The sequence below is a fragment of the Microtus oregoni genome, unplaced genomic scaffold (genome assembly GCF_018167655.1).
Source record: "Microtus oregoni isolate MIOR12 unplaced genomic scaffold, Mior012 000015F_ref0000493, whole genome shotgun sequence".
NCBI lineage: Eukaryota > Metazoa > Chordata > Mammalia > Rodentia > Cricetidae > Microtus > Microtus oregoni.
In genome coordinates this window covers 43,861,082-43,884,403 of record NW_024543074.1, presented here as the reverse complement: position 1 = coordinate 43,884,403, position 23,322 = coordinate 43,861,082, and the positions used below count along the sequence as shown (strand labels likewise).

The following is a 23,322-nucleotide window of genomic DNA, read 5'->3' as shown; positions in this document are numbered from 1 at the left end:
GGAGTCCTTTACCTGGGACCTTGGAAGTTTTTGCAAAAGGAAAAGGAATCAGATGAACTATAAATGCTTCCTTAAGGGCTAGAGAGATGTCTCAATGGCTAAGAACACTTATGCTCTTCTAGAGGACCTGAGTTTGGTTTCCAATAACCATATGGTGGTCCACAACTGTCTGTTACTCCAGTTTCAGGGACTCCATTGTCCTCTTCTGTCCTCCACTGTCACTGCACACACATGGTACATATACTCACACACACATACACATAAAATAAATATTTTTTTAAAAATAAAAATATAAATACATGTTTTGTGTGCCTTTTTGTACTCTACAGTCTTCAAAACATCTCCTATCTCAAAGCGAGAGCATCAGGGAGGGAGAGCCCATTCCTTTGTTGTTGTTTGATCATCTCTAAGAAAAAAACAAAAAATAAACAAGCAAAACCATCCCTTCATTTATCCATTCAGTTAAAATCTGTCGCATTCCTGCAGAGGCAAGGTATTGTCTCATGACGGCAGCAAGGCTTTGAGGGAAGTTAAACATGTCTCTTTCTTAAGTACAGGGCTTAAATTTTTATGCTTTATATGCCTTGAATTCTGGAGAGGAAGGTCAAAGATAAAATCAGACCTGCAGTAAGTCTAGAACATTTACCTTGAGTATGCATTATCCAAGTGAAAACAGAGCCTATGGTTGAAATTTGGCCAGAAACCTTTATTCCAAACCACACATGGCAAAAAGCAGCAAGACAGCCCCGCTGTCTTCAGTTCCGCCGGAGCTAGCTGTGCCTCCCACCATCCTCAGCTGGGAGCAGCAGACGGTCGCTGGGAGGCGAGCTGGCCGAGAATTCAGCTGGGAGCAGCAGACGGTCGCTGGGAGGCGAGCTGGCCGAGAAGGGCCACCAGGCAGCTCTGGAACAGTTTGGCCCACATCATGGTTTCTGTGTTTTGCTTGAAGGTCTATGAAGGTTATGGGCAAACTGAATGTACAGCTGGGTGTACCTTCACAACACCAGGAGACTGGACCTCAGGTAGGACAGCTTGCACGAGCCGGGCAGGGGGGAAATGAAACAACAGTCCTTGGTCCACTCAAATAAAAACTTCCAGTCCATCAAATCTGCACAGAAGCTTAGGAGATAAAAGCAAAAGAAAGAAAGAAAATAACAGTTGGCAGTGGTTAGGTCTGGGCTGCGATGCTATAGATCTGACATTTTCTTCATTGCAAATTTTTCACCTTCCTTTTTATATTTCCCCTATTTTAAAATTTTTAATTGTAATTTAAAATTGCATTGATTTGCTTACTTCATCTAGATGTGTGCATGTGCTCGTGCATGCCCTGGCACTCATGTGGAAGTCAGAGGACAACTTTCATGAGTTTGTTTTATCCTTCCACCATGTGGATTTCTGGATCAAACTCAGCTTTGTCAGGCTTAGCAGCAAGCATCTTTTCCCACTGAACTAGCTCAAGAACCAGTCCTGGTTTCTAAATAAATAGAAGTTGTGCAAATTCAGATGACAAAATATAACTCTATGTGGTAAATGCCTATAATACCAGCCCATTGAGTTTTATAGATCTAGATAACCACACTGCCTTACTTACAGTTACTTTAGAACTGTTTTTTAATAGAATGAAAGAAGTAGGCTATGAGATGAATGTGACTTAGACAGCTATCTCTTTCAAAAAAAAATGTATGTGTATGAGTGTTTTGTCTGCATGTACCTATTTGCAAAATGAGTGTGTCTGGTACCTGTAGGGGCCAGTAGAGAATGTTGGATCCCCTGGAACTAGGGTTGTGAGCCACTATGTGGGGTCTGGGAATCAAGTCCCAGTCCTTTTGAGAGACCAGCAAGTAGTTAACTGCTGAGCCATCTCTCCAGTTCCTCCGAGGACGACTTCTTAAAGAATGGGCTATTGCAATGTATCCAGAGGGTGGTGGCAATCTCAAAAGGAGGTCCATGCACACTCTCACTGTGAGGAGAGTCCTCCTCCTAAGCAGACACAAGTCGGTCTGCAGTAGTCAGCTCGTGGGTCATCCATCACCAGGTTCAGCCTAGGCACTGAGCACTCAACAAGAGAATTCTTTAGGACTGTTCCCCTTGGGGCCGTGGTTCATGCTTACATTTGCTCAAATAAAAACTGGGAAACTTAAAATGATGTGCACGCAAAAAAAAAATGCTAGTTAATGCAATAGTATTTCACAGCATCTTGAAACGCGATAGTAAACTCAAAATGGAAACTTCATTTGACTGGGCCAGATAAGGAGTATTGTTTTTTAACCCTGTCTTATTACACTCAAGCTGGGTAAAGACTGCTTCCTATGTAAACTCTTTGGTCACATTCTTACTTCCAGGCATTTTTCAGGAGTCATCTTTGGAAGTATTTAAAAGTATTTTTATTGTTAATTATGTGTCTGTGGGAGGCAGAGTATGTGCTTGTGAGTGCACTTGCCCATGGGGGCCAGCAGGGGGGATCAGATCCCCTGGAGCAAAAGTTCCAGGTGGTCATGAGCCACCCAACAAAGAATCTGGAAACCAAATTCTTCTTCTCTGTAGGAGCACCAAACCCTCTCACCTGCCAAGCTAGCTCTCCAGCACATAGCTCCCCCCCCTCCACCATTGTTTCCATCATTCCACAAACTCCATTCCTTTCGGGCACATTCATTCTTACCGTTTAAAAAAGTACATTTGTTTATTTTTATTTATTTGTGTGGGAGAACATATACATCTCACGGTGCATATGCGGATGTCAGAATAAGGCTTACGAAAGTCCATTCTCTCTGCTTCTGGGGATCGAACTTGAGTCATCAGACTTAGTGGCAGGCCCCTATCCCCACTTTGACCACACTTGGGTTGGCATTTTCCTTAGCATTTTCCCATGTAAAACTGTTTTTTTTTTTTTTTTGGTTTTTATTTTTTTCGACAGGGTTTCTCTGTAGCTTTGGAGCCTGTCCTGGAGCTAGCTCTTGTGAACCAGACTGGCTTTGAACTCACAGAGATCCACCTGCCTCTGCCTCCCAAGTGCTGGGATTAAAGGTGTGCACCACCACCGCCCCAGCTCAAACTGTTGACTTTTTATTCATTCTTACTAGAAAACCTAGCATACTGGGTATGGAAAGACTGTCTCTCTGTATAGTAGTATCATACCAGGTTTGGTAATGTGTCTTCTAAGAGAGAAATCCATGTGCCACAACCTTCTTTTCCATAACCAGGGCACACTGGGTTTCAGGACCTTGGCCAGCACCTGTTTAACCATCTTTTGGCTGGCCAATGTGTGAAGACCACAAAGGCTAGTGACTGACTAGATAGGATATTGTGAATGGAGTTCTTAAGACCAACAAAATTTAACTCCCCCCCCCCACCCGGGACGAGTAGCTTCATCCTTGGGTTTTTTGTTTGTTTTTTTGTTTTGGTCCTTGCTTACCAAGTGTAGTGTTTGTCCGACAGCAGCATCAATATCCTGTGAGAAACACAGATTCTCATGCCTCATCCCAAACCTGAGTCCAAATCTGCAGTGTAACAGGAGTTTTAGGTGCTTATCTATGTATGCACCAATCAACAGCCTTACTAGTGGAAAAGAAGTGATGACTGTATTTGATGACCCACAAGCAAGATGTATGATCTGATAATGGGAAAACATCAAAGTCTCGTGTGGCACCTTCTGGCCTCAGTCTCCTGATACTCAAACATCCTTCTTCTAGATAGTGTGTACCACTATGCCTAGCTGGAAAAAAAAATCTTTTAATATAGGCATCATTTGTAAAACCTCCTAACTATATAGATAATGAACATGAGACTCCCACCTTCCTCAGGCTCCCCATGTAGGTTTGTGATAGGTAAATTATGCCTGTCTCACTCTCTAAGGACCAAATATAAGAGCCAATGAGATAGTTCAGCCAGTGAAGGCATGTGCTGCCCTGCCTGATAATCCCCAGGATCCACTTACTGGAGAGAGAACTGACTCCTCCAAGCTGTCCTCTGACCTCCACACCTGTGCTGTGGCATACTGCTCACACACACACACACACACACACACACACACACTACACTAATAGTATAGTATTATTAATCCTGCAATAGTATAGTGGGAAAATTAAGAACCAAATGTAAACCTAGCATGGTGGTACCCTCCCATAATTGTAAGTCTGGTAAGGTTGCCAGGGGATCACAAGTGTGGGACCAGCCTGGGTGCTATAGTGAATTCCAAAACAACTTGGGATGCAGAGAACTCTGTCTCAAAAATAATCCTGTGTAATAAAAAGAAATCAAATGTAAAGGGAAAGTCGACCTCTGCTTTCTCTGGGATTTTGCTTTGTCCTCAGTTCCTCCCCTTACACCTGAGCAGCACCTGTGTAAAGGTGTGTTACTCAGATCCTACAGCTCCCCACTTTAACCTGCTTGGTGTTTTATTTCCACTTTTTCTTTGTCTTCTTTTTGTTTTGGTAGAGGCAAGGTCTCATGTAGCTTAGGCTAGCCTCACAATTTTTACCATGCAGCCAAGGATGGTGATACTTTCCCTCCACCTCTCAAGTTGTGGAATCGTAGGCATGCCCCACCATGCCAGGATGCTTGGGGACCTCATGGGGTGTCAAGCACCATCAGCGCTGAAACACTGACAAGTGTCATTTTGTTCTGGTGTCCTAGGGCACGTGGGGGCACCTCTGCCCTGCAATCATATCAAGCTGGTCGATGCAGAGGAACTCAACTACTGGACCAGTAAAGGAGAGGGAGAGGTGAGCTTAAGATGTCATGTCTTGCTTCTGTGGGTGTCACGTGTAGCCAGTTGACAGCAAAAACAGTGTGGATGGAGCCATTTTCTCCTTACCTGCATGTAAAGTCATTTAAAGTTATTCTTGATTCAACCAAAGCCCAACACTGAGACTCAGTGAACTAAATCAAGATTTTGTTTTTTAAATTTCTGACCTTTAAAAGAAGTTTCCCTCCCCCATGTACACACCCGGCTGTGGCACGAGTTACTTGTCTCCTCAGAAACATGGCCATACTCAAATAGGCCAAGTGAAGTGGGCTGAGCTGGGCTGTTCTCACTCAGACCTAGGGAGTGGGTGGAGAAACAGATTGTTTGCCAATGAAGCAGGGAACCTGAGCAGCTCTGGTAGGATTGCCCAGTCATGGGTATCTGTGGTGAGCATCACAAAACACCATGAGCCTACAGTTGTTGACTGAGATTTCTGTCCCACCTGTCCCGCAGCCATTCAATCCCAAAGAAACACACAGAGGCCTACATTAATTATAAACTGGTTGGCCTAGTAGCTAAGGCTTTCTTATTAACTAATTCTTACATGTTAGCCACGTGGTTTGGTACCTTTAATCAGCGAGGCATTCTCATCTTGCTTCCTCTCTGTCTGGTGACAACTGCAGACTGAGCTTTTCTCTTCCCAGAATTCTCCTGTTCTGCTTGCCCCACCTTTATTTCCTTCCTGGCTACTGGCCAACCAGCATTTTATTAAAATACAAGTGACAAATCTTTACAAAGTGCAAGGCCATTGTCCCACAGCATAGGGTCATGGACTCCTGAGGGAGAAGTAGCAAATGAAGAAAGAGTAGCCATGGCAGGGGTGGGCATTGCTTCAGAGAAGGCAAGGGGTGGGCCAAAGGACAGAGATAGCAGAAGGATACTCCACATCCTCTGGGCTGTCACAGTCTCCACAGTGGCCTTCCAATAGATGGAGAGCCACTATTGATCCTGTGCCTGGTGACAGGCAGTGCTGGACCCCTTACGTCGTGAGTGAGCTAAGCCATGGTATTCGTCCCCCACAGATATGTGTGAAGGGACCAAATGTGTTCAAAGGCTACTTAAAAGATGAGGACAGGACAAAGGAGGCCCTGGACAGCGACGGCTGGCTTCACACTGGAGACATTGGGAAATGGCTGCCGGTATGTACGTTTGGAGGCTGGTGTCCCGCATGTCAACGATGAGTGGGTATGAGATCCAGGTCACTGAGGGGGCAGCTCTCCATATGCACCCCAGACTTGTCCCAAGCTTCCTGTTCCTGTTGCCCCAATAACAGTGGCATTGGCCTGTGTGGAGGACAGAACTTGGGCCTTAAAATCAACTTCCTGGATTTCAAGGAAGGGTTTGCAAGTGTGTGGAGCCTGGTGGATAAGTAGAAGGAGGTGTATTTCTTGAGCAGATCTGAGAAAGACAGTGTCTTAGTTAGAGTTTCATTGCTGTGAAGAGACGTTGTGATCATGGCAACCCTTATAAAGGAAAGTGTTTCACTGGAGCTTGCTTACAGGTCAGAGGGTTAGTCCGTTATTGTCCTAGCAGGAAACACGACAGCATGCAGGTAGACATGGTGTTGGAGAGGTTACTGAGAATTCTATACCCAGACTGGCAGGCAGCAGGAAAAGAGCATGCCACTGGGCCTGGCATGGGCTTCCAGAACTCCAAAACTCACCCCCCCCCCCCCACCGTGACATAGTTTCTCCAACAAGGCTACACCTAATCCAACAAGGCCCCAACTCCCAGTAGTGCCACTCCCTCTGAGCCTGTGGGGGCCATTTTCATTCAGACTGCCATAGTCAGGGGCACCGTCCCCAGCAGAGAGGTCAGTGTCTGGAAAAGGGAAAACCAGGGAACTGAGGAACTGGCAGGTACCGGATACTGGCTGCTTCAGCTCTTTGATCTCTGGAAGTTGATGTGTCACCTTGAGAAAAGTCACACTCCTCTTTTGGGCCACACCCTGGCCCATTTGTAGAAACTGGATCTTCATAGCAGTCTTTGGCCACGGCTCCCAGCTTTTTTAGCTCAAACCAATTTGCCTCATTCTCTAATTTAAATTTAAATACATTATTTATGTGTTCTGTGTACCTGCGTGCTTGCGTGTGAGTGTGTACACCGCAGGGACTGTGCAGCCAGAGAACAGCTTGGTGTTTTAATTCTCCTCCTAGCATGAGAATCTTGGAAATCAGACTCGGGTCCTAAGCCTCGACAGAAAGTGCCTTTATCCACTGAGCCAACCTTCTGGCCCACATCCCTTAGTTTTAAAATAAAGATAATAGCATCGTTTGCCGCTGCAGTCGTCATTACAAGAAACAAATGAGATCATGGCTACGAGCCCTTAACAGTGCCTGGCATGTATCAAACAGGAATACAAAGGAAAAAAATGCTGTTGCCAACACCCAGAGCCCTTGCCTAGTGTCACTCAGCCAGGGGACCTCTTCTGTGTGTCTGGAAAGTTGCTGCTGTTTGATCAGAATCGAAGTGTTGAGTTTTTCAGACACATGAGTAATGCTGAGCCCTCCCACAGGCTCTGGGGCCAGGTGAGCCAATTTGCCTCTGCTTGGGCCCCTGCACTTGTCCTTGAGAAACACTCATGCTGGTGGCAGACAAGGACAAGTCCCCATTGTGTTCCCTGGAATGGGGACTCTGCTCAGGGAAGGCATATATTTTTATTTTTATTTTTGGTGTGAGTAGGGTTGAGGGAAGAAGCTGAGGACAAGGACTCACTGGACCTGACTCTCCGGTCAAGAGAACAAGAGAAAGTAGAAGGGACCATCAGGACAGTTGGGACAGGATCAGTAGACAATCAGAGGCCTCCAACCAAAGGCCCACGGATAAGTGGGAGAGGGGCCAGAGAGGCCTGTGGGGCATGGACACCTGTGGAGGGACAGTTGTCCCCTAAGCCAAGGAAGATTGAGACTCAAGGCCCTGCACTCTTGACAGCCCCCTTGCAAGGTCCTGCAATCAATTGTATTATTATTTTGCTTTTATATATTGATGAGATGGCAGTGATAGATTACTTTTGAGAAGGTATTTCTGTATAGTCCTAGGGATATGACTGGCCTCAAATGTGCTGCCATCCTCCTGCTCCAACCTTCCAAGTGTTGGGATTACAGACATATACTGGTTTCTGCATTAGTTTTTTTCATAAAGAAAGAGTCTCAGAACCATACACACTCAGAGCTGAAGCACTGAACATGAAAGGAGGCTCCCAGCATTCAGGGTGTGGTGAGAAGTGAATAAATAAATCCTTGTGAAGGAGCTGGTGTGCTCAGACACGAGAAACTCAAAGGCTGCCCGGAGCCCGTGGAGTCAGTATCAAAAGTCATCATCACTTCTAAATAAGGGCTGAATATTAATTGAAATTATTCTTACATTTGAAATAAGTGTTTATTCTTTCTGTCTCTCATGTCAGGCCAGTTGCCTTTCATGGTTTAACTTCATCTTAGCTATGAACACTATTTTTCTATACGCTGTGTTTGGCCTTTTTGTTTCTGCTCATAAACAAGATTGATCTGTAATTTTTCTTTTAAAATACGACCCTGGTTTTGGTGTCAGCTTATTTGAATGAATGGACGAGTGGTGTTTTTGTCATTCCCCCACCCCATTTTCGGGAAGACCATGTGAAAGGCTTCAATGCTTATATTTAAGAGGTATTTGTGCTCGAAAAAATATTGTTTTATAGTAATAGATGAAGAAGGCATAGTCCTCTAATCCAGTAAATCCACGTGGCTGTTGGGGGAGTTAACTAACGTGTTTGAACCTCATTTTCCTAATTAGAGGAACAGAGGTGACAGCAGCCAGCTGTTGCTATGGAAACCAAAGAAGCTTAGTGTAAGGGCAGTGTAGGAGATCCAGCCCCAGTGTTGAGAAACACAGGCCTGCTTTCTTCTTCTCTCCTGGAGAGATTGCTCTGGCCCTGGAGGATAAGCAGATGGAGTGGGGATGAGGGACTGCAGGGGTCTGTCTATCTGTCTGTTCAAGGTACAATGTCCATGGGAGAAGGAAGAGGTTGATGAGAGAGGGGTCTGTGAGTGAGGATTGATGGGTCTGAGCCAAGAGAGAGAGGTGAAGCAAACAGGGACGACCCCAGGCTGGGTTAGACTTGAGAAGAATGATCTCCAGGAGCCTCATTCTGGGTGAGCTGTATTTGGGGTAGACAGATCTTCACATCCTGATGGGAGTCACTGACCAGCAGTGAGATCTGGGAGCCTGTCAATGAAGCGATCTAGCAACTTTGGCATGTGGAAATGGTTATCCCTGGTGTGCTGTTCTCAGAGATAATGAAAGTACAGCATCTACTTAAGCAACCCAGGAACTCAAAAAGGTCCCGGGTCAGTGAGGTGAACAGGGTCTGGGAGGCCCCTGGCACCAGCCCTCTATGCCAGTGGATACTGGATAGACTAGGGCTTCCAACATCATCTGGTAGCAGAAGAGGAATCTGCCATCCACCAGGAGATGGCAAGGGCACACCGGGGTTGAGGCAGTAGCTGGGGCAATAGACCTAGTGAGGTCAAAGAGAATGAACCTGGAGATGCTGGCGAGGGAAAGTGGAGCTGGAGCATGGGCCTTGGCAAGAGGAGCCCTGATGGGGCAGAGATGGAGCTGAGCGGAGGCAGATGCATGCCTGCTTCTGGGGTGAGAGTGACTGGGGAAACAGAAGGGTCTGGTGAGGCTGATCCAGAAGAAAGGATGGTGGATGCTCAGAACTGGCATGTCACCCACCTGTGGTGGGCGACGGCTCCCTCAAGCTCCATGCAACATCTCTGTAACACAGAGCGGAGCAGCTTGTGCTGGGGTACACAGGGTAAGTTTACACTGAGGAGGCAGGGGTCCAGCTTGGAAATGGGAGTGCTTTCCTAGGACGCTGTCTGTTCAACTCCACAGGAGGGAACACTTAAAATCATCGATCGGAAAAAGCACATATTTAAACTTGCTCAAGGGGAATACGTTGCACCAGAGAAGATTGAGAACATCTACATCCGGAGTGAGCCTGTGGCACAAGTCTATGTCCATGGGGACAGCTTAAAGGTGAGTGATGGTGCTCCAGCCCTCCTGCGCATACTGGCCTGCTGAGAAATCCAGATTAGGTTGTGATTTCTAGCAAACTGCCAGGATTCATCCATACATTTCAGGTCAAGAGGGGAAAATTCTTGAGAAAAGAGAAATTGTGGAGCTTGAGAGTCTAGCTCACTAGGTAAAGTGTTTGCCGGGCATGCAGGAGGAAGTCCTGGGTTCTGTGCCCAGCACCACACAGAACCAGAACATGCAGGAGCAGAGGCAAAAGGATCATGAGTTTGAGTCCAGTCTCAGCCTCAAAGCAAAAATACAGAAGAAATCTTGATTACTTAGGGTTTGGTTAATTGCAATTAAGGCAAATGAGTTGCTTGAAGGCACAGAAACAAACATTTCTACTAATTTTAGCATATTTTCACTAACTTCCAAGGGAGGTGAATTTCTTGAGGCAAGATATTAAATAAAAATTCAGGATTTTTTTTTTCTGATTGTGTGTGTGCATGTGCGTGCGCACGCACGTGTTGCTGTGGGTTGAATTCAGGGTCTTCCTCTTCCTGCATACTAACCAGACAGTATGCCTCTGAGATCCACCACCCTCTAGGCCCTGCCACACAACTAAAGTGGACAGGTAAGTGGGTATAGTGTTGCCAGGAATGTACCAATGATAATATCACTTATCAGTACTAAAATGTTTCCGGTCAATATCATTTAGATCACAGTCAGAAAAACCAAAAACGTATTCTGTGATATTAGAGTTATTGACTATTCTATCCTATGCATTTGCTTATATAATTAAACCTTAAATCACTTTTAAAGAATAGCCAGAAAAATTAAAACAGTTCTTCACAAATAATTTCGAAGTAGTTCTGAAGTTCTGGGAAATGTGTTTGACTTGCAGACTTTGGATCAATAAAGTTGTTTGATTAGTATCCTCCAAGATGTGCAGATTTGAGATTGACATGAGAATCAGGGGGATATATCAGAAATTGTGTGTGTGTGTCTATATGTGTATATGTCTGTGTGTGTGTGTATGTATATGTGTGTATGTATGTGTGTATATATATGTGTGTGTATTATGTGTGTATGTATGTCTGGTGTATATGAGTGTGTGTGTGTTTGATTTTTGACTTTTGGTATTAGAGCTTGAACCCATTCCTCAAGCATACTAATCAACTGCTTTGCCATTGAGCAGCCCCATGTCAGAAGCGATCAGCCAGGACTGTGTGGCACCCTGGTGGAGCAGCCCCATGTCAGAAGCAATCAGCCAGGACTGTGTGGCACCCTGGTGGATGTGTTTTATAACCTCTGAACAAATGTTTCATAACGGAAGACTTATTTTTAGGAAAGGGTGGAGTCTGAGAATACCAAGAGATTAGTTTTAATGCCAGACCACAAATGAGAACTCTAAAAGCTTGTGTCCTGACTGTGTTTTCTGGTGGGCTTTGTAGGCCTTTTTGGTTGGCATTGTTGTGCCTGACCCTGAAGTCATGCCTGCATGGGCCCAGAAGAAAGGAATCAAAGGGACCTTCCAGGAGCTTTGCAAAAATAAGGTCTGTACCCCCAGGTGCTTCCTGACAGGCTGCTGAGCATTTTATGAGTCACATAATGAGGGGACAGGAAAGCTAGTGACAGTGAAATTTAAATGCGTACAGAGTGTCTGGTATTACTTTACACATGGTAGGACCCTAAACCAGGCCTGTGCCTTTTTGTAGTTGCTGAAGTTATTCCTGTTTTCTTTTTAGAAATTGAGAAAACCATTAAATCCTTAGGTCCAGGGGCCACCACACAATTTATCTAGCCTTCTCATTCCCTGGCCTGAAAGGGAGCAGTCTAAGAGGAAGTGATTTGTCCCAGGACACAGATCCCAGGACACAGATGGGTCACAGAAGAGTCAGATGTGAACACAGGCTTTCTGAGCCTTGCCAAGAGAAGGTGGATCTCATGTGCACTGAGTTAAGAGATAGTGATAGAATGGAAACCGTAGCACTGTTCTTCCTGCTTAGAGCATCCATCTCTCCTACCGCCATGGAACTGCCTTATGGCATATGTCTAGGGAGGATTGTCGTTCCATGTTTCAGCAGTAGACATAGGCTGGTGTCTCTGGTTCCACTTTCCCTCGCTGAACCCTGAGCTTGCATGGGGTGGCAGTACTGCCAGGCTGACCAAAAGAACACTTAGAATAAAGCATGCCCTAACACAGTGACCTCTTTGGTCATTTGCACCTCTTCCTTTCCTGGTGAGAGATAGGTATTGGCATGGCACCAGGTTACCCTCAACAGGGAAGGGACTGAGAGAGCATGCGTCTGCTCCATCACTGGTTAACCTTAATTCAAAACCATATCCCTTCTATCCCCATTTTGAAATGCATTCTTATTGTTTTGCTTTCATGGTTCAATTCAGGAGTTGAAGAAAGCCATTCTGGATGACTTGGTGATGTTGGGGAAGGAAAGTGGACTCCATTCTTTTGAACAGGTAACTGTGACCTTCCCCACATCCATTGTATCCCTTTGCATCGTAACACGGTGACCCTGCCCTAGACTCTCTCCTCTGTGATGTGGCCCACTAGGAGGCTAGATACCAACAGACTCCCGAAGGCCTGTTTCAAGCCAACTGCCTGCTCCTGAACTAAAATAGGTCACTGGACAAGTAAGACTGTGCTTGTTGTCCCTACAACCGCAGGCGATCGTAAGGCTGAAATAGAAGCCTTGCTGTCTCTGGAAGACCACGTGGGCCTGCTTGGGCTCCCAAGTGCCCTACCTTATTTTTACTTTTGTGGATACTGCCTTCTTGGCAGCTTACTTTCTTACTTACTTACTTACTACCAGCCCAGTGGCCTCCTGCAAAAGAGGAGGAAACAAGGCACCCACAAAGAAAGGACACTCAGTTCCCCTGAGACCTACTGTAGCTAGACTCAGCACTGAGCATGCTCAGTCCTACCTCATGTATCATCTATGCGCTTGAGTAAAAGCCACAGAGAAAAAGGTTCCGAGCAGAAAATAGTAATATACTGATAGACATTTTCATTCCTTGGATTCTGAAATAATTGTCTTTTATAAAGTCAGCATTTCATAATTTTGTGGTGTGGGTAGGGGATGACCGTGAGATGGCCCAGCAAGCAAAGGTGCTTCTTACCACACTGGGTGACCTGAGTTCAGTGCCTGAGTCCCATATGATGGACGGAGAGAACCAGCTCCTGAAAGTTGACCTCTGAACTCTGCTCATGAGTGTTCATATTCATTCATACAGAAAGACAGGGAGAGATACACAGAGAGAAATAGAACAAAGTTTTTTTCAATAATTGCTTTTTACCAAGCATGGTGGGCACACCTTTAATCCCAGCATGTGGGAGGCAGAGGCAAGAAGATCTCTGTGAGTTCAAGGCCAGTCTTGTCTACATGGCAAGTTCCAGGACAGCCAGAGCTCTGCAGAGACACCCAAAAACTAACAAACAAATGTTTTCCATTAAAAAATGTCCCACAAATATAGTATGAGAAATCTACAAGGCTTAGGAGAATTTTTAAATTTTGTATGCTGGTTTGATGATAGCGTAGAACTATTTTTAAATTGGTTTTAAATGTACAATTCTTATGTTTAATCTGAAATTAAAATGTCTAGGTACAAAGATCTTAAAAATTTTTTCTTTTTTATTCTTGTTTTTCTTGGTTTTGGACAGGATCTCATGCTATAGTAGTTTTAGAACAGGACAGGCTGGCCTGCTGCATATCACATAAACCAGGATGGTCTTGAACCCATTGCAATCCTCCTGTCTCAGCCTCCCAAGTATTAGGATTACAGGCATGAGCAACCTACCACACCCAGCTATGATTTTAATTTCTTAATTTCAAGATGAAGAAATCTAAAATAGTTTCCATGTTTGACATTGTTTTCCTCTTGAAACTTACGTGTCAGTTAAGCCAATTTGAGAAACAAGCTTTCATTTGTCAGTAGCTACTTTAGGACAGCCAAAGCTGAATATGAAGTGTTCCTGCTGCTGACTTTGCTTTTTAGAGTAGAAGGTCCATTTTTGCCACTATGATTATTTCAGTCTCCAAATTTGGTAGGATTTATTTTGTTGTTCTTCCTTAATGGGGATCTGTGTGGCTAGATCACAGGTCCATGTGGTCCAGGAGCTACCCCTGAGTGATTCCAGACCCTGTAGTCTGGGGTGATTTGAAGGACAGACTCTGAGCCACCTGGGGACAGCCTTGTGAATTCCTGAGCCCCACACGCCCTCTGTTGGTGCTAGGATGCATGACTAGCACCAGAATGATAAAACCCTGCACACTGGCATTAGGGATAGGCGTGAGAGGGGTTGAGAGGATGGTGTGTGTGTGTGTGTGTATGCACGCGTGTGTGATATTCTTAAGGTTATTTTAGAAGAAACCTTCAATTAAAATTCCACTGTTCTCCTGTTCCCCGTTGCCTTTGGTTAGGGCATTAATGAGAGGCAAGCGAATCTTGACTTTCTGTATGCCCTTTCTGCTCGAATAATCTGCCCTCACTATGGTAAACTCAGATGCAGGAAAGTCATGTGACATCCCAGAGGTCTTTAGCTTTATCACCAAAGTTGTTACATCTTGGTTTTCTCTGGTCTCATTCTCCTCATTCCCTGCTCTGTGGCATCCTCCCCGGCACAGAATTAGCATGTAGCCTCAGCTGACCATAGCAAAACAAGCAGCAGGGCTCCTGCCCAGGGGAAGGTTTGCTCCAAACATGGGCCCCCCTTCCCCTCCTTCACAGCAGCTGTCCCAGATGATCCACAGTCCATTTTTGTCTTGGCCTTTTCCCTTTTCAAAAACAAATGGGCAGAGGCTTGAGGTGTGGCTTAGCTGTCAAAGTGCTTGTCTAGTATGTAGCCCTAGGTTTGATCCCCAGTACCACACATACTAGGTATGGAGGCCGTGTGCTCTTATAATTCTAGCACAGGCGAGGTAGATGCAGAAAGATCAGAAGTTCAAGGCCATTCCAACCACAAAGCAAGTTCCGGGTCAACCGAGGCTGCAGGAGACCTTGTTTCAAACAAACCCAAACCAAAACAGTTCAGCCAGGGATGGTGGCCCACACTTGCAGCCCCAGAGCTGGGAGGTTAAAACAGGAGGATCAGAAATTCAAGGCCAGTCTGAGCTATGTAGAGAAACTCTATCTCAAGGTGGGGAAAGAGGCAGTTAAGGGTTAGCTCAAAACACAAAGAACAGCATAACTAAGTCCAGAATCCAAGTCATCCTATGTAAACTTTAGTAGTTAAAATTTATTGAGTTGGGTTGATGGCACTAAACTTCGAATTTAAAAAATGGATTTACTGAGACATAATGTCCAGAACCATGCAATTCTAAGGACTAGGTCAGCCATATGACTTACAGAGGTCTTTGAAAGATGTATTTTACTAGTAGACAGGTTGTTCTTAAAATATCCCATCAACAGTGAAACAATGTAGCTGACTAACAGATATTTGAGCACATTTAATTTTCATTTAATAATGTTCTTAGTATTTGTGTGCCTCATTGATTTGCATAGACAATGAACTTTGACACAATAGATTTTTTTTCCAACTTCTAACCAGTGAACCTCTTCTTAATCATACTGTATTTCTTCTTATTGAAAGGGATAGTTGTTGAATCAATTTAGGGGTGGATTTATCATTTTTCTGATTCATAGAAATGTTTTATTTTTCTTTTTTTCTGTCTTTAATCTTAAATTATTTATTTTGGGTTTATTATCTACAAGCAAACTTGAGTTAATACCTTTGAAAAACTGAAAGTACTATGGTTCTTCATACATGCACAAGTTTATGGTTTTGTTGTTGTTGCTTTTTAAAAAAAATTGAGAGCTTATATATTTTTGTTTTATGTGTATGGGTGTTTTGCCTGTATGTATGCCCATTCACTATGTGTGTGCAGTACTCTAAAGAGGCCAGAAGAGGGCGCCAGATACTGTGGAACTGAAGTTTCAGACAATTAGCTGTGAACTGCCGTGTGGGTGCTAGTAATGGAGCCCAGTAAGAGCAGCCAGTGCTCGTGACCAAGGAATTATTTCTCCAGCTCCTGGTTCATGTTCTCATGAGATGACATAAATAGAGACTTTGGGGATATTACACTCCAATGCGATGTTTAAATGTTACAATAAATCTCATTTTGGTAACAAGTTTCAAGAATAAAAAAGCTAATGTTAGGCATTTTCTTTCTTATTTCTTCTATAAAATGTATTAAAAGTTAGAAAGAGCCAGGCATGGTAGTACACTCAGGAAACAGAGGCAAGTGGATCCCCATGAGCCTACATAGTAAGTTACAGACCAACCAGAGCTGCAGTGAGAGACACTGTCTCAAAAAATAAATGTACATACATACATACATACATACATACATACACACATACACACATACACACATACACACATACATTCTCACATGCACATGAGGCTAGAGACATGACTTGGTGGCTAAGAGTTGTTCTTCCAGAGTACCTGGGCTCAATTCCCAGCACCCACATGGAGGCTCACAACTGTCTGTAACTCCAGCTCCAGGGTACTGATGCCCCCTGCTGGCCTCCACAGGCACAGCATTGCATGTGATGTACAGATATACATGTGGGCAAAACACTCACACACGTTAAATAAATAAAATTGGAAAATCAGCTTTATGGATATAAATGAAGATTTAAGAATCCTTTTTGTTGTTGATTTTTCAAGACAGGGTTTCTCTGTGTAGCAGCTCTAGCTGTTCTGGAACTCGCTCTGTAGACCAGGCTGGCCTTGAACTCACTGAGATCTGTCTTCCTCTGCCTTCCAAGAGCTGGGATTAAAGGCGTGTGCCACCACACCTGACAAATATTCTCTTTTGTAATACACTCATGATTAGACAACTTTATGGAAAGCATATAATTGCTTCACAAAATGAATTCATGCCTTATTGTTGACTCTCTCCTGAAAAAGCCCAAAGTCTGTTGCCCACAGTTAAAGTTATCATTGACAATTGTCTGACCTCCCTTCCTCCCTCCCTTCCTTCCTTCCTTCCTTCCTTTCTCTTTCTTTCTTTCTTTCTTTCTTTCTTTCTTTCTTTCCACTGCCCAGACTTTGGGTCACTCAAGTCAGTTGTATGGGTGTTTGTGGAAGAATGCAAACGGACCCAGGACAGCTCCTGGTAGCGGTGTAGCTCTGATCTGCTCACTGAGGGACAGAATTGCCAGCTGGATTCAGGCCTCTAACCTGTTTGTGGGGCTGAACCTGGTGGTACAAGTTCAGGCAGGGCAGCCCGGCAGGCAGCTGGGTGGAAGGGCTGCTCACTCGATCATGCTTCCCCTTGAGCCCTTGTCCCCTCACAGCCTCCACACCACCTAAGAGGCATCCTGTAGTTCCCTCTGCACTTTCTGTGGCTGCTGCCATCACAGCTGCATTCCCCTGTTGCTCCTGGACTGAACCCCCCCACCCCCATGTACCACTGGGAAATCAGAAGATGGCAGCCAGGCTGCAGACATTTTAGCCTAGTCTTTGCATCTCCTTGGAAAAATTATAGTAACTTCATAAACAAAAGAAGGTGGGAGAGCAGTAGGGTAGTATTTCCCTGCTATCCCAAGATGGGGAAGTAGGGAGATCAAGAGTTCAAGGCCATCCTTAGTTATATAGGGAGTTGGAGACCATCCCAAACCACCCAAGACTATGTTTCAAAAGAACCCAAATGAATAAATCTAAAAGGTTCACCACAAAATGGTGGTTCCTAAACTTAAAAAGGGTTTTAAAAGTTATTCATGTTTATTTTATGTGTTTGTTTTCCCTGTGTATATATATCTGCGTACCATGCACATGCAAAGTCCACAGGGGCCAGAAGAGGGTGTCAGAAACCCTGTAAACTGGCATGATAGATGGTTATGAACCACCATGTAGGTGCTGGGAACCAAGTCCTAGCTCTGTGCAAGAGCAGCGAGTGCCTTTGACCCTTGATCCATTTCTCCAGCCCTGTAATTTCCAATTTTAAAAAAGTAGAGCTTCTGTGACATTTTACATAAAACGTGCTCTCCTGTTGGTTTGGGGCCAGAGCTCAAATCTAACTTCCCCATCCTTAACCACCTGACATTCCTGCCTTCCCGTCTTTTACCCCCACCTCCACAAACCTCTTTGTCTCTATCCCACCCCAACCTTCCTATCCCTGACTCTCATACCCCATGTCATACCACCTGGGAAGGAGCTCGTGTATATTTCCTGCTTTTCAGTATCCCAAGCTTCTCCCTTGGGACCTGTTACAACTTCACGTGTTTTGGGATGGTTTATGTGTGATAACACACGGAGGGGAGCAGGCTGTATTTTTTAAGGAACAAAGACTTGCAGTCCTTGTCCTGAGAAATCCTTTCTGTTTTGAGTAGCAAGCCAAATTGAGAGAGTTTTCAATTACAGGAACTTAGCCTTTTAATGACATTCTTATGAATGTTTATGTACGTGAGGGTGTATTGTGTCCACATGTGTATAGCACTTAGAGGACAACCTCCGGTGTTATTTGCAAGAATGTCATCTGCCTCCCTTGACATGGGGTCTCTTATCAGCCTGGAACTACACTAGATGGCCAGCAAGCCCCAGGGATCTTCCTGTCCCCATTGCTGGGATTGCAAGCATGTAACACTACATCTCCCTCCTTTTTTTTTTTTTTTTTAAACATGGGTTCTGGGGCCTTAACCCAAGTCCTCATACCTGTAAAGCGTATGAACCACATCCCTAGTTCTGGGAACTTGATTTTGGAACACTCTATGAAGCCATCTCAGGCAAGAGCCTCTGATTTTTCAGCCATTTAAATTGAGTATCCAGATAGAAGTCCTGGCAACATGTAACTGCCGGCCGGGGCAGCTGCACCAGCAGCTTCAGCACGCTGCTTCCTCCCTCCTGGCATGCTCTGAATCTACTCAAACACTGAGCTCGACATAAAAAGAAGCCTAAGTCAGGGTCATCCTTCATTTGCACAAGTTTCCTAGAGATAAGGATGAGCCTATTAGTGCTTAGCTTTGAAAAATTTGACATTTATTTAATGAAAATATAGGTTAAAATTCCAGAGTTTCTTTTAAAAGCCTTTTTAGAAGCCAGAAGTATAGTATTGTGAGAGATCTTTGTTTTGTTTTGTTTTGTTTTTTGTTTTTGTTTTTTTTTGAGACAGGGTTTCTCGGTAACAGCCCTAGCTGTCCTGGAACTCACTCTTTAGACCAGGCTGGCCTCAAACTCACTGAGCTCTGCCTGCCTCTGCCTCCTGTGTGCTGCAATTAAGGTGTGCTCCATCACTGCCTGACTGCAGGGGGGGGGGTCTTCTCTTGTAATTGAGGATTTTTGTTTAGTTTAGCTTTAGTTTGGTTTTTTTCTTTGTTTTGTTTTTGGGTTAAAAATTCAATGAATCGAATAAAGGGTTCTTTTTGTTTTTTTGGTTTTGGGGTTGTTGGTTTTTTTGTTTTGTTTTGTTTTTTTTGACCAAAGAATTCTTTGTCACCTCTAAATAGCAACTTGCTGGCATGCTGCACTGTTAATATCAGAGACATCTCTCCAACCCCTTGATCCATCTTAATCTGGTTCAGCTTGCTGGCATTTAAAAATTATGTCAAGAATTACCTTCAAATTTTCCAGGAAGATGTACTGCTCTTTACAGTTGTGCCTCTTGTAGATTATATGTACCACATGCTCCAGCCCACACTTGTAGCAGCTGGGGAGCTGTGGGCTCCATTCCCTCCGCCTGAGCACATGCTAGGGCCACAGAGCAGCCTGCTCCAACCCCAGTCTCACTGTGCACATCTGGCCAGAGCCTACTTGTTCTTCAAAGTTCACCTTCAAACATCCCTTTTTAAAGAGCCTCGTCTGTTAGGATTAGTTGTGAATTGTCTCTCACAGGGTCATGTTCTGAACATTCAATTCCCAACCTATTTTGAAGGTCAGGGAGCTTTTAAGAAGCGAGACCTGACTGGCAGAAGTAGGTCCCTGTGATCTTAGAAGGTCACAAACGCCTCTGCCCTGGTCTAAGTCTCTGTTTTCTGCTTGCCACCACGTGAACAAAGCTGCCTCCTCTTTCCTTCTGTCACCGGTGGGACCACTGTGTTTCCTCCATGAGGGACTCAGTCCCTCCAGCATTGTGATCCAGGAGATATTAGTCTTCCTTTAAATAGTTTCTGTCCATTATTTTGGTAATAACAATGAAAAGAAACATAAAATGAAACACAGTTCAAATACTGCTGAGCCTAAGGGATGTGGTGTGTCGGAAGGAAGTGTAGTCAACTCACGCAGAAAAAGCTGGCTGACACTCTGCTGGGTTTTCCTCCTTTGCATCAGTGGAAAGATGGATGGTCCCAGGTAAGTACAGGTCCTCAAAGACATAGACTCCTGTCTTTCTTCTCTCTATTCTCTTATCATGCTGACTTTTCACCCCATGGTGGCAAGGTGGCTGCAACAGTCACGTTCAGTTAAGGAAGAGGAGAGGAGGTGGAGGCAGCCATGTCTGAGCTTTTTTATTAGGGAAGCAAAAAGTTTTCTTTCTTAGACCAAATACGGATCTCATGGCTATCCTCTAGCTTCAAAGCAGAGCTGAGAAATCCGAGAGCAGGACTGTCCTCGTGTGTATTCTGGACCCAAACTAGACCAGGGTTCTATTAGCACAGGGGATAGTGGGGAATGGAAAACAGAGAAGCTCCCTGTGCTCGGCCCAGTTATGTCCGACTCTGGCATCTCTTGTTGAAGTGGAGGATCCCTGTGAGTGAGAGATATTTGTTTTTCTTCCTATCCCTGATATATAACATAGCACCTGGCACACGGTATATGCTCAATGAATATTGGTTATAAGGCTATTCCTGAATCTGAGTCTGTATTTCACCACATACATTTTGATATAATTTTAAAGTATATATTACAGTGATGTTTATTTAGCCTAGCTCACTCTTTAATAATATGAGTTATTAAACTCATTAAACAAAAAAAGTCAATTTGGTCCCATTTAGGAGGACACAATTTCTTCGAGGTTGTACCACTCCAGTGTTCAGATACAATATTCTCAGAGAACTGCCTGGGAGTCTTCCTGCTGGAACCCAACATGGCAGAAGCTCTATGAGACACTCGTGGACCAACCCTCCATCCTTTTGTGTACTCGCTTCACCTTGCAAAGAGCTTTGGCCTGAGGAGCCTGGCTCTGCCTCATAGAAGGCAGCAGTGAGAACACTCGGTAGATCCCTCCGTGCCCCACTCTAAAAGACCTGATGTAAGTCCAGGGCATGGGCTGGGATGTAGCTCAATTGGTAGAGTGCTTGCCCAGCACACACAGAACCCTGGATTCGACCCACAGCGCTGCAGAAACAGGTGTATTGATGTCTACCTGTCGCCTCAGCACCGGGGAGGAGGAGAAAGGAAGGGGATCAGATATTCTAGATGATGCTCAGCTACCCAGGGAATAAGGCCAGCCTGAGCTACATGAGGTCCTGTCTCAAAAAACAAAAATGTCCTCAGCAGAACATTTTTTAGCTCATTGTGTTCCCCCTGCTTTTTGCACTCTTAGTGCAGACAGACTACAGTGTCTCTAGGAAGCCATCTAAAGCAGACTCCCAGAGTCCTCACAGCAGCCTCCCTCCATATTGCATCTTGTCACCATGTCTCCAATTCATTCTGAACTGTTCAGCTATCTCTGTGTCTGTCTCCACACTATGTCTAGAACAGGACTTCTCAACTTATGGGTGCAACGCCTTTGGGGATCAAACAATCCCTTCACAGGGTCTGCATATCAGATATTCTGCATATCAGATATTTATAATTATATATGCATATTATAATTCATAACATTAGCAAAATTATAGTTCCAAGTAACAATAAAAATTGTATGGTTGGGGGTCACCACAACATGAGAAACTGTATTAGAAGGTGGCAGCGTTAGGAGAGCTAAGAACTACTGATGTAGACTATTGTCTTTTTTTTAATTGATTTTTATTGGGCTTTACAAAATTTTTCTCTACTCCCCTTGCTGCCTCTCCCCTCCCCCCTTCAACCCTCTTCCAAGGTCCCCATACTCCCAATTTACTCAGGAGATCATGACTTTTTCTACTTCCCATGTAGATTAGATCTATGTAGTCTCTCCTAGTGTCCTCGTTGTTGTCTAAGTTCTCTGGGATTGTGGTTTGTAGGCTGGCTTTCTTTGATTTATGTTTTAAAACCACCTATGAGTGAGTACATGTAATAATTGTCTTTCTGTGTCTGGGTTACCTCACCCAAAATAATGTTTTCTAGCTCCATCCATTTTCCTGCAAAATTCAAGATGTCATTATTTTTTTCTGCTGTGTACTACTCTATTGTGTAAATGTACCACATTTTCCTTATCCATTCTTCAGTCGAGGGGCATTTAGGTCATTTCCAGGTTCTGGCTATGACAAACAGTGCTGCTATGAACATAGTTGAGCACATGTCCTTATGGCATGACTGAGCATTCTTTGGATATATACCCAAAAGTGGTATTACTGGGTCTTGAGGAAGGTTATTTCCTAATTTTCTGAGAAATTGCCACACTGACATCCAAAGGGGTTGTACCAGCTTGCATTCCCACCAGCAATGCAGAAGTGTTCCCTTTTCCCCACAACCTCTCCAGCATAAGTTGTCATCAGTGTTTTTTATCTTGGCCATTCTTACAGGTGTAAGATGGAATCTCAGAGTTGTTTTGATTTGCATTTCTCTGATGACTGAGGATGTTGAACATTTCCTTAAGTGTCTTTCAGTCATTTTAGATTCCTCTGTTGAGAGTTCTCTGTTTACGTCTATACTCCATTTTTTTCTATTGGATTATGTGTTCTTTTGGTGTCCAATTTCTTGAGTTCTATGAATATTTTGGAGATCAGACCTCTTTCTGATGTGGGGTTAGTGAAAATCTTTTCCCATTCTGTAGGCTGTTGTTTTGTCTTGTTGACCGTGTCCTTTGCTTTATAGAAGCATTTCAGTTTCAGGAGGTCCCATTTATTAATTGTTTCTCTCAGTGTCTGTACTGCTGGGGTCATATTTAGGAAGTGGTCTCCTGTGCCAATGCATTCAAGTGTACTTCCCACTTTCTCTTCTATAAGGTTCAGTGTGGTTGGCTTTATGTTGAGGTCTTTGATCCATTTGGAATTGAGTTTTGTGCATGGTGATAGATTTGGGTCTATTTTCATTCTTCTACATGTTGAAATCCAGTTATGCCAGCATCACTTGTTAAATTTGCTTTCTTTTTTCCATTTGATATTTTTTTCTTCTTTGTCAAAAATCAGGTGTTCAAAGATGTGTGGATTGATATCTGGGTCTTCTATTTGGTTCCATTGGTCCTCCTGTCTGTTTTTATGCCAATACTAGGCTGTTTTCAGTACTGTAGCTTTGTAGTAGAGTTTGAAGTCAGGGATTGTGATGCCTCTAGAAGTTCTTTTATTGTACAGGATTGTTTTGGCTATCCTGGATTTTTTGATTTTCCATATGAAGTTGAGTATTGTTCTTTCGAGGACTATGAAGAATTTTTCTGGGATTTTGATGGGCATTGCATTGAATCTGTATATTGCTTTTGGTAAGATTGCCAGACTATTGTCTTGTTTCCAGCAAATGGAACATATCCTTCCATTCTTAGCTC

At 44.1% G+C, this 23,322-nt stretch overlaps 1 protein-coding gene across 4 annotated transcripts in view; it reads left to right on the top strand.

The window, feature by feature from the left end:
• The window catches only part of Acsl6 (acyl-CoA synthetase long chain family member 6), a 63,545-nt gene that overhangs the window by 35,477 nt on the left and 4,746 nt on the right, over positions 1-23,322 (top strand). For all 4 annotated transcript variants that reach the window (XM_041664309.1, XM_041664307.1, XM_041664306.1 and 1 more), the window contains exons 15-20: positions 950-1,022; positions 4,633-4,721; positions 5,767-5,883; positions 9,620-9,763; positions 11,197-11,298; positions 12,149-12,220. In XM_041664309.1, coding sequence (XP_041520243.1) covers positions 950-1,022; positions 4,633-4,721; positions 5,767-5,883; positions 9,620-9,763; positions 11,197-11,298; positions 12,149-12,220 — 597 coding nt within the window. The remainder of the gene's footprint in view (positions 1-949; positions 1,023-4,632; positions 4,722-5,766; positions 5,884-9,619; positions 9,764-11,196; positions 11,299-12,148; positions 12,221-23,322) is intronic.